At 37.4% G+C, this 12,319-nt stretch overlaps 1 protein-coding gene across 2 annotated transcripts in view; it reads right to left on the bottom strand.

Annotated features, from left to right (window-relative positions):
• Nucleotides 1-4,446: 4,446 nt before the first annotated feature.
• PREP (prolyl endopeptidase) overlaps nt 4,447-12,319 on the bottom strand; it is a 102,899-nt gene continuing 95,026 nt past the window's right edge. For both annotated transcript variants that reach the window (XM_083829576.1, XM_083829577.1), the window contains exons 14-15: nt 7,588-7,744; nt 4,447-5,262 (exon numbers count right to left, since the gene is read on the bottom strand). In XM_083829576.1, the coding sequence (XP_083685702.1) occupies nt 4,968-5,262; nt 7,588-7,744 (452 nt within the window). In that variant the 3' untranslated portion in view covers nt 4,447-4,967. The remainder of the gene's footprint in view (nt 5,263-7,587; nt 7,745-12,319) is intronic.

The raw sequence follows: 12,319 nt of genomic DNA on the forward strand, positions 1-12,319 counted from the left end.
AGAAGAGAATATATTTGATAGCATCACTGAAATGCAATATATCTTAATGTTCATCTGTTCTTCTACTGAGGAAATGTTAGAGGTTAAGTACACCTCTTCACAGGGAAAGAAAAGCAGTGTGAAAATGATGGTGTTAAGAACTAAACAGAATTACCACCTATGAGTCCAGGTGCCCCTGATGAATTAAGGTATTTTGTACAGCTCAACCTATTGCTGCTCTGTAGTTTCGTGGTATGTGATCTTACATTTCTTCTACAGCCCTGTTTCCTAAAATCAGGAAATTCCCCTCCCCTCCCTTTCTGGGGGAACACTGCAAACCAGGATGTTTATTTTAGAACCCATAAAGTTAATGTCTATCTAATCTCCTGAAGCACCAAAAGGGTCAAAACAATATGGATATTAAAAGATTACGACCTTTCTATTGCTTTTCATCAGATTATTTCTGCTATATTTTGACAGTGATGCTAAAATGAGAATTATAGATAATATTTTGGGCCTAGTAGTGTATTGCTTAGCTTATAGACAAATGTCTACTTTAATGTTCCAGTTAGCACTATCAGATGCCTACCTAATATGCATGCTATTTAAAATAGCTTGCAACACCATCCCACACGTGTTTGAAGCGGTTCAAGAAGAATGTCTTCTTCCTTCTTGTACATAGATGGCCTGATACGCATTGAAAGTAGTAACGCACAAATGGTTATCTTCTGAACAGCATGCACCGGGCTAGAAATGTCACATTTGCAGACACTGATCCACTGACTCCAGCACTCATGTTGCATTTGCTGTGGAAGCTCAAAATTTTTAGTGGAAATCACCATGAAATGATTGGCTCTTGCTATTCAGACCTTCAGCACTAAACTTACCTTGCTATGGGTAAGGATGCGGGCACCATGTTTGTTCTTTGACTCTGTTACTCCTGCTGTCAATGTAGAGGGCTGTCTACGGAGCACAGATTCTTACTGACACGTTACTACTTAGCTTTGGTTTTAAATGTTAAATTTTCAGTTAGTCTTTCTATGAGAAACAAGGAGAAATGGCCAAATCACAGTCCGTCTCCTAGTCCAGAATTTCAGTTTATTTCTGCAGATGCCAGTAGCCAGTCTAGCTTCCGCTCAGGGACTCCATCACTGAGATCTCTCTGCCATGGATAAACTGAAGACATGAGATTATTCAGAAACGGAGTGGAATTATTCAGGAATAATGTTATCTGAGAACACACCTTGGTTATCTTCACAGACACAAGTACTGGAAGGCTATCCCACCTCCTCTGCCTTCAAGGGTAAAAAAAAAATAAATCAGAGGAATCCTTTTTCTTTTCCTGGCAAGCAATAATAGTAATGCAGAAATAATTAAAAGAACACATGGAGAAATGAAAAAAAGTTGCCAAACCTGGTTGTTCAAACAGCATGGACTGTCCAAACCCTGAGAGGTCTGCACAAAGAGGCAATTGCACAAAAGCTGTCTACTAAAGACTTTCAAAGTAGGAGAGCTTGGCAGAAAATTGGGTGATTGTTAACTAGCCAGGCTTCCAAGTGCCTCCCTTGGCCCTCCCCCCTAAATCCTACTCAGCTTGGAAAACCCCTTTCACAGGAGAGGCTGTCAGGAAGTCTATAAGCAGATCTTTAGGCAACCCTGAGGGGCTACCTCAGGCTAAAAATAAATAAATGACCTGACATAACCTTTCAAACATAGATGTTTGAAAGCTGTTGCTTGCCCTATCAAATCCAAAGTACTGCTGCTCATATTTCTGCCTTCCCACAGACAGACAGCAAAGTAGAGCCAAGTCAAGAAAATCCTGGTGAAACAGGAGAAGTTCTGGGTGCCAGGAACAGCTGTCTCCAAATTCTATCTTGAGCGTCCCTTATTCTTATATGTCCACAGGCCAGCTGCCCTTCTTCTGCCCTTAACCGTTGTTGGTTGTATGGCTGTGGAGGGTGCAGCACCTATCTACATTCAGGATTTTTTTTTTTTTCCAGATACCAAAACTTAAATCAACTCAAATATTAAGGAAATCAATTTTCTTTTCCTGTGAAGAATATGAAGACTTTAAACTTTTAAAAAACTTCCAACCCTTTTCACATATATTAACACTGATGCAAATGTATTCTCGTGGGGGCAAAGATGACTACAGTATCTTTACATTAGCTGTGAAGAATAGCAGATGGGAATGGCATATAAAAAGTTCATTTATTTCCACTTAAAATCAGATTTTGGTTTATGTAATATAAGCCTCTTATAGGACTTTAAAGATTTTTCTAGTTTTGATCTTGGAACAAAATGTTGGTATCTGTTTTTCTAAGAAATGAGATTTTGAAAATGTACTTAGTTATGATGAGGTTACCATGCACTGCACCCATCCAGTGAATTTTGCTTCATGCACTGGAAATAAAAGACACAGAATACAGAGCCCCTCCATGAAATAGCATTTCCACTGTATAGAGAAGAAGATACCCTTGAAAGCAGATTAACTGAGATTTCATTATCGTTTTATGCCCCAGAAGTGGTTTGGTTCCAGGTCTATTTAATCCAGATCTTAAAGGCTTAAATCCTGCTGTATTACAAGCGTATTACTTGTTCAGAGTTAATTATGGATTCCATTTGGGGCCGTAATCCTTTCTGCACTGAAAGAAGCAACGCAGCCAATAGGACACCTCTGCAACATCACTTTTTGGCACCTGAATCCTGTACTTGGCATACCTGATTAAGATCAGTTAAAATATTGAAATTAAGACCTTATTATAGAAACAAAGTGCCTTGCTAATAGAGATAGCAGCATTCTACAGGGGGTACTCTTGAACATTTATTTTTTGAGAGGTGTCTCCAGCAAGCTAAATCCACTTTCAATACTATTGATTGTCACTCAAAGAGAAACAATTTTTCCACCGTCCCCATTACTGGTCATCTGTCCTGATACTGAGCCATTCAGGGAACTAAGCTTCAGCAGAAAGCTTCGGGAGGAAAAGGAACGATTTCTATCCTGTGCCAGAAGTTTTGTGTTTGAGCAGCTGGAGTAAAACAAAGACCTGAAGAGATGATTGAGGTAGCTGTGCCCAAGGCATTGCAATTCAAGGCACCACCACAATTCAGCTCAGTTTCTATGTCCAAGGAATGTGCTTTTCTACACACCCAGGATGTCCTGCAAAGCTCTTGCCTTGGAGAGAAAGTTCCGTCCTCTTAATGATACTGTAACATTCAGTAAGAGGCCAGATGCTGCAACCCTTGGGTGTTACCATCAGAGATGGCACTGCTCATGTCCTTTGTTCCTGCCATTACACTGCAGCTGTTAAAAATTCCACAATGATCTTAGAAAATAGTTCCCATGCCTATGGGAAAAGGGTGGGGAAGAGGCGCTGAGCTGAACTTGAAGCCTGTTTTCACAACCTGGAGGGAAAGAAAAATCCTTGACCCCTGACTGTTTGTCTGATTGTTTAATACAGTGCTGTGATCAGAATACATCAGTCCATAATGTATCTGGCAAAAGTGTAATACCCATAAACAGGCCCCAGATGACATACAGGGTTTTGCAGTATGGTATTTCATAGCAAAGCAGACTTCCCCCCCCCCCCCACCCCCGCCATAAAATCAAATTATGTATTATAAAGGCCTTGGAGGTATGATCCTTCCTGGGCTGCAGAGGGAATCAGGAGAATCCTGAGAGTGTGAGAGAAACAGCGTGAATCTGGGGCGAACAAATGGCAGCCTACTCCACTTTTAAACACCACTCCCTCTTCTTCGTGGGCTGAGACATTATTTGTTTAGAGATAAAACTCTTAAGCCCAGAGTTAAAATACCTGCCTTAGGGTCCAAGCACAAATATGTCAACAAGCATGATTCTGGAAGAGTATATTAGTTCATCCAAAACTGGAAAGCGGCAATATTTTCTGGAGGGACAACAAGACTAATAATTGGTAGAATACCTTTTTGCTCCCCCAGATCAAAACCTAATTTGCTGCGGCACGTCAGAATTTAGACAGCTAGCAGGGAACATCTACTCACATCTGCTTAATCGCTCCACAGCCTAAATCAAAGTCAGGAAATGGCAGCTCAAATACTATGTGTGTCAAACCACTAAGGAGTCTGCCTACGTGCTTTTGTTGTTCTGCAGCCAGGACTAGATTATATATGTATCTTCAGATTTTGGCTCCTTAGAGAATATTCTGTCAGATGCATCTGGAAAACTTAAATTTGAACAATCTGAACAAATGAGTGTCTGGTCTACTGTTAAGAAATAGTTAAAGAGCTAACAGCAGACAGGGAACACTGTGAAGTGTATATATGTGTGTATAGTGTATAGAATAAGAATCTAAGAATTCTTCAAGTTTTTCTCTTCTATGTGGAAATAAATGACGGAAGAGAAAATCAGTGATAGTTCGAAGTCTTTTTAGAAAGAAAAAAAAATTAGCAACACTGATATCATAGACTGTAACACAGTTACAAACAGCATGAAATATAAGGTTTTTAATAATATTTGGGTAATTAATTACCCAGATTACCATCTCTTCAGTATTTCATGATTATTAAAGAACACTTTCAATTTCCATTCTTAAATAAGTTACTGTGTAAATAAAGTATGCTCAGAGTTCTTGTATGTGGACAGTACTTACATTTAATTACAGTTGACCTGGATATGCTTATTGGTGCAAAATACATTAAAATTGTTTACATGAAATCAGCTCAACTAGCACTAACTCTGGAATCTAGATGCTCACAATAGCACTGACAGTAGCTCACCTATTTATCTGAACATGCTACTTAAAATGTACTCTGAAACGCAGTAGAAAAGAAATTCAAAGAAACACTAAAAAAAGGGAAGCACAGAAGATCAAAATTCCATAGCAGGTTGGATCAATAAAATATTAAACTGCAGTTCTTAAATGTAAGTACTACACCAAGTAGTAGTCTGGTTGGTCTTAAATGGTGTTAAAGCCCTTTTTTTCTAAAGGAGACAGTAATAAACATTTTGCCTATTCAATCCAATCAAGACTTAGGCATCGTGCTATAAAAGCAAACATATCTGACACTTCTTCTATAACTTTAGCAGTTGGCTTTCCTGCTCCATGCCCAGCTTTGGTGTCAACGTGGATGAGAAGTGGATTGGTTTGTTTACGGCTTCGGCCCACAATGTATTGCAGAGTAGCAATGAACTTCAGCGAATGTAAAGGGACCACACGATCATCGTGGTCTGCTGTGAGGAGCAGCGTAGAGGGATACTGGATGCCGTCATCTTCTGGTAGTTTGACATTGTGAAGCGGAGAGTACCTGAGGAAAGCACACAAATGTTTACATATTTTTTCCCTCAAGGCCCAACAAGACAGTCCTCTCCTATTGAAATAGTCACAGTGGCATTTGATAGCACTCATAATGCTACAATTCTCAGTTGTAAAGGTCAGAATTATACCACGGGCAAACAATACGTCATAGATCTCTGGCTCTCAAATGTGAAGTACGTTGTTTAATTTCAGAGAGGCATATGCATACATCTTATAGAAATATAAAAAAATCAGGAATGGATTACAGGGAAACTTCAGCAAAAGCTGTAAAGTTCATTGCAGGATCCATCCTGCAGGGAAAATCAACACTTTTCCCCAGCACATATGTAGTCCAGGTCTGCATGTGAATAGCTTTTTTCCATGCAAATTTGGAAACAGATTCTGATAATAAGCCACAAGTGCTGTAGGCTTACGAAATTTGCTTCCTCTAATATTTACACTACTTTTGAACATGCATAAGGGAATACCATGCAGGAAACTGAAAGGCAACTGTAGGTTTTCCTGCTTTCAAAGGAAGACTGATTCCTATTTTTTGACCAAGGAATAATCTGACTTACAAAAACTTGTTTTCATTGCAGGAGAATTTACTTTTTTTTTTTTTTTTTAAACTACTGCAGCATAACATTAAAAATATATCTGCATATCTCAACACAAGATACTCAAGATACTCTCAGATTTTAGAAATTAAATGTAATAGTAAGTTACATAGTATTCCACCTAACCATTTCACACTTCATTTAGACAAAGCTACAGCTAGAAAGAACATTACATTTCTTAAATCAAGAGTAGGGTCGTAGTTTTCTTTTTTTTTCCTATTTCATCACAGGAAATACAAAGAGAATTTTGCTTTACTTTTTAATTAATTTCACATGTGGATTAGTATTTGTACAGTAAACCCAAATTATTTTTAAGAACACACGACAACACTTGAATGTCTAACCCAACAGATTCCTAGCTTTATTTTTTAAGTGGAAATGAAGAAATCAGTGAATTTGTAGATGATTTGTTTTGAAAAAAAAAAAAAGCTAAATAATGGTCAGCAGATAGCAATCTATTTGCCTTAAATATTTTTTCAGTATCTGTAAGGACAATATCTATGCAACACTACTTATCTTGATACTTTGATACTTTGACAGTTGAACACGAAACAAAGCAGCTGAAGTTTTTCCATCAAGAAATCAGTATTTAATGTATTGTCATGGAAGATGTTTTTAAAATTATGCATTTAAATTTTGTGAGTTAAGTATAATGAATATAAGTACAGAATGACCGCTTTCTATGTACGCGTTTCTCCTAATCACAGACTGAATTTAAAAACTTTGCTTCCACTTTACCTTTTCAGAGTATCTGAATTCACACATGTTCTGGCAAATTTTATTGTTCAAAATCATCAAGATTATCTGGATCATTTTAAATAATCTCGTTTTGAAAGCTACTAATAAGATGAATTATGAGATTTGTTAATTGTTTTGTGCACTATATTTACAAAAACGTGTTTGCCACTGAAACCTTAAACTGAACAGCAGGAGGCCTTGAAGCAAACTAATTACAATGACTGACTCTAGCATTTGGATATGGCTTTTTTTTCTAAACTAAAAAAATGTATCTAAACACTATTACATTTCAGACAAGCCAAATTGTTTAGTATGTCTGAGGTATTTTGCTGTAATGTCAATCTTCATTACTAAAGGTATACAAATACAATAACAGGAGATGAGATGCCAGAAGAATATTTTAAAGTGATGGCACTCTCGGTCATTATTTGCCATACAAATACTTAGACCATTTCTGTTCACACACAGTGTTTCTTTGATTTTTTTTCTTCTAAATAATCTTTCCAGACCTTCTCAGCAAGAGGCTGAGAACTGAATTAATATCCTATGTTGTGGTCTACTGCCATTCAATTACTACAAATAAACCCTATCCACATTGTATAATATAATTCATAATGGTGATAGTCTATCCCCCATCATAAAAAATACAATTTATGTAGTGGGTCACTTGAGTAAATTCTGTTGTTACAGCCTAAAGTAGTCATTATTCAGAAAGAGTATCTTATAAATCATTAAAGCTGATAGTAGAATATGGTCTTTGAAACTATGACCAGTTGAATCAACAGGGTTTTGAAGATAGTTGTTCAAGCAAAGCTGACTTATGAGGCAATTCTGAACTCCCTAAATCCAGTGTGGGAAAGGAGGAAATAATTCTTTGCAAGGATGAAATAATTCTTCAAATAGCTATTAATCATGACGACCTGAAACTGTTGAGCAAGTTTGCATTTTAACAACCACAAAAATATTTAAAAGACACTTACTTGCACAGCCATTCAAACTGCTCTTTACAGTCAGAGCAACCATAGTCAGTAGTCCAAGCGTGGCCAATGGTGTACTTGTGGAACTTGAGCATATCCATCACTCCCACTTGGGCAATAACACAACCAAAGAGGTCGGGGCGCTGATTAGCACAGGCAGCTTTGACAGGAAAACAACTCTGTTAGTATTCTTATCTTAAAGAATTAGGCTCAGCAGTGAAAGGTCCGCTGCCAACAAGTTCATGTCAGACCAACTTCTGCATAGCTGTCTTTTATAAATGTGGAGTTTCTTTTCAAAAGAAACAAAACACAACATAGAACTGTTAAGTCAAAACAAGAGAAGAAATATAGGTTCCCATACAGCATCTGAAGCCGAAGAACTTGAATACAATATAAAAGCAATTACACAGAGAAGCCTGCCGGTGTCTAAGAAATCAAATAGTCTTTTAAGCAAAACAGAAAGCAAATATACAAAAGGATAAATACCTCCCAAAGATAGCATTTTCAAAAAAGCTTAAGAGCTACTTCCCTCCTCCAAACATACTGTTCTTAGAAAACTGCCTTCCAAAGACGACATGTACTTTTTAAATATGTGAGCTTTCAGATTACTGAAATTGAAGTTTAGTAAACCATTCACTTTCTAAACTTCTAATAATAGTGTCAATAAAGAAAAGGACATTAAGGAGAAAAAAACTCCATTTACTGATGAAAGTTTTCCTCTATAATTACTATGTAAATCCATATGAAAAGAGTTCTAATAAAAGCAAACTATTAAAAATCAGAGGAACAACCTCATTTTAATACAGCAAATTAGTTTTTTTTAATGATTTCCATCTTCCTGCTACTGGAATGGGTAATTTCTTTAAGAATAATGCTTGCCTCATATTATAAAAATAAGCAGAGTATTTCTCCATCTAACTCAGCGTTCAATTTACAAGAGTGGCAACTGGCAGATGCTTTGGGAAAAGCTGTAAGAAATAAAGCAAATACTGAGAGACTTCCTGTACATTACCAGTTTTTGCAACTGGTTGGTTAGGTTTACCCTCAGTTAGAGATTATCTGCAGGCATCAAAACAAATATCCTCCATAAATACAACTTTTTCCTTTCTGAATGCTTATGTATCTAGTGTTGTGATAACCTGTAGCAATGAGTTCTTCAATCCAACTTCTGTTGCCTGATTTAGATCTATCGCCTGAGGATTTTACATATTCCCCTACTTATTTGTAGCATAAGAAATAATATCACTGAGATTTCCACCAATGGATCTCAGAATTCCTTCCTTAATTCAGAGCTAATCACCGTGCATCCACATCTAGGCACAGTTGTTCCCAAATTCTTTATCTTCTCATTTTTGTCCATTGTGAAAATGGATTGACTCCCATTTCTTTGCTTTCTGCTAAGCAGGCTATTGCTATAACATGACCTTCCTCCCAGCTCGGCAAGAACTTTCTTGCGTAGCCTTGTGCAAGGGATTTTGTCAAAAGCTTCTGAAAATCCAAGAATAACTAGACCACTGTTACAAGCACCACATGCTCCCTGACTCCTTCATGTAGCTTTAATATTTGCAAGCTGCAACTTCAGACTGAAAAATTCTTCCCTAGGCGTGTCAACTATTATTTATTGGTTTCAATTAGCTTGCCTGTTACAGAAGTCAGATTTACCGATCTGCAGTTTGTGGACTGCCACTTTAAAAATTGGCATTACACTCATCCCCTTCTGTTCCTCAGATATTCAGACTTAGGAGTCTGCAATTTCACACTGGAGTTCACTTCAGATCTTGTGTGCGCACCATCTGGTCCTGGCAAGATGCTGCTTTTCAGTTGATTGATTTATTCCAAAGCCTCTTCTGCTGATGCTTCAGCTTGAGTCAGCTCCCCAGAGTATTCCCCACAAAGACATACTCCGGTGCAGGGAACTCCCCGTGCTCCCCAGGAGGGAACATCAACATAAATGGAGCATTTAGTTGTTCTGCTCTGCCATTATCTTTCTTTAGTGCTTCTTTTATACCTCATGACCCCACAGATTCTCTGGCCAGCCTCTTGCTTTGATGTGCACAGAAATTTTTTATTGCCAATCTTTTTGTTGTTAGCAATTTGCTCATCAATCTCCTGTGCTCCATCAGTCCCTGTCAGTTTACCTCTATCCTATTTTCTTCATTTCCATGTGATTTCTGCTTTCTGGAAGATGTTATTTTACTTCTGGTCATCTCTGACGTATAACCACATGACTCTTCCTGGGTCCTTTCTGTGCCGTCTCCGTAAGGTATGTATGGTGTCTTAAACAGCTGCTGCCTAAAAGGTTGTCATCCTTTTATCTGCATCTTTTGATCAAACCCCTCCTTTTAATGTTATTTCCTTTTTTGAACAGAAATGCTGTTCTGGTAGGAAAAAAAAAGCCAAAATACCTATCGTAAGATTGAATTTTAGTACCATTCATTGCAGAATCTCTTGAAGCACCATGTATTGCTTGGGACTGTATCAAAACTGCTGCTCTTAGCTCTCTGAATTGTTACTTCAGTAAGAAAACGCTTACGGAGACTCATCAGTTCCCACTGCACCCCTTTAATTAGCCATAATTACATGCACTGATGAACTGTTACCTCGGACAAGAATTTACTCATGAGTTTTACCCCTCTACACATTGAGCTTTAAAATTTGGTACTAAAATAAGATTTCAGAACCTCGGAACTGTTTGTCCAAGCAAACACAAGAGGTCGAACACTGCATTTGCATGAAGGAGGTTTTCAGCTCACAGCTGTGCTACTCTGCTAAGCTTTGGGATGACACTCTGCAGGACAAGGAAGTCTTGTTTTGCAGCTGAATGAGGCAAGAGCTCAGAGCCCTGCACTCCTCAGAGGCACCTCCTGTTAGTTAAGCCTAAAAAGGAAACAGTAGTTTGGAAGAATAACAGTACTCTTCCTTGTCAGTTTTTTCCTCAATAAATGAAAACTAAGAAAATCTAGCACTGTGTCCTTGCACCTAAAATATCTGTTATGTTCTCTAGTGTTGCAGGAACAACTATTGCAAAATTTAGGTTTGCTTTGATGAAAAAACTCTTACAAGTATTTCCTAAATTCATCTAATTTTACCCAGTCAAGAAAAATCCCTATCTGGCTCAGTAAGAGCAAGAAAACCCGGCTGGATTGTAATCAGCCTGCAATTGCAACTGAACGTTTCTAACACTAGGCTTTTCACAGCAGAGAGGTTTAGACTCACAGCACCTGTCTCACACTGGCATGCTGTGCACTCTGCAGATGTCACTTGCTTCCCCTAACCAAAACAAGGGGCCCAGCTGACTTGTTCAGGCAGAAACACAGATTTTTTGATGGCTAAAGCTGGGTAGGATGAATCCCATCCTGAGTGAAACTGAAGTCCAAGTAAGCTTCTGAAAATACTATTTTAAACTTCCAACATGTTATACAGCATAACTGAATGTTCAGATAAATATTTGTGCTCACATAAAATGGACTTGTGCAGTGCTTGCACTCCCAGTGGTGTGCAAACCATTTTTCCTTTTTTATTTTCATCCATTTCTATCGATGTTCTTACTTACAATGCACAAACACCTCTTGCCATCTGTAACTTAGGAGGATATATGCAGAAAGCAAAAATACAACTTTACATGTATACTTTAGATGTTATTTGTTTTTAAAACAATTGATTTTTTTTTAAATAAGAAAGCAGGAATAGCCAACATGGCTTGGACCAAAAACTTGTGTAACTCCAAATCTTGTTTCTTAGAGAGGATACTAGCTTACTCAAAAACAAACAAAAATCAATAGAGACGGTATTCAGCAGCAGATAAATAGGAAGGAGTATAAAAAACAGAGCATGCAAAGGATGGTCCTACTAAATCTGCTCTTTTTCTATAAACCAGATGTTTATAAACTTGAAATATGCTTTTTTTCCTTCTCATGAGTAGCTCATCTCTGTCATACTGTCATATGTATTTCATGTTGTTTAAAGAAATCCAAACAAACCTCAACATTATTCCTTTGCACTTCCTTCTCCTTTCAAGACTGAATAAAATCATTTCTTTTTCTTCTACCACTTTTAGACACTGGGATATAATCAGAAATAAATTCTGTAGCTCTTTAAATACTACTTAGACTATGGGATTTTTGTGAAAGCTTTTCTGAGAAGGCTATTAATTTCCTTGAATTTAAGAACACAGTAGTATATTGTGTGTGAACAAGATGCCTTTGTAACAATGGTATTACGTTTACATAGGCTGTCAAAAGACCATGACTTTTTCAAGTAACTGTACTTGCATTTTGCATTTCATTTTGCATGGTTTTATTTGTGGTCTTGTTTTAACTCTACACAATTAAAATACAGTCAAGCAGTCAACGTGTTTCTATACAGAGACCTTAAATGCAGAACTGTCATGTTTTCATTTTCCCTCTAAGAATCTGAATGCATGACTACAGAAAGACTGAATGAGAAACTGATGAAGGACTGCAGAACATGGGATTCTGGTTTACGCAACATACAGAGTTTCCTGATGCTATGTAACAGATTTGCTGTTTGTTCTGTTATTGATTCATACTAATTAGCCTTAAGAAATAAATTAAAATAACTAACCTTTTTTTAAAGCATTCTTACTCTCTGATTTTACCATAGGGTTTGCTCTAGCACATAAGAAAGTAATAGTAAGCATGGCTTTTAACAGTCAGCATTTGTTAGACTGCAGAATTCCAATGTTCTTTGGGAACGTCAAATGAAGTGGAACTGA

Source organism: Anser anser, assembly GCF_964211835.1.
Source record: "Anser anser genome assembly, chromosome: 3".
Taxonomy (NCBI): Eukaryota; Metazoa; Chordata; class Aves; order Anseriformes; family Anatidae; genus Anser; species Anser anser.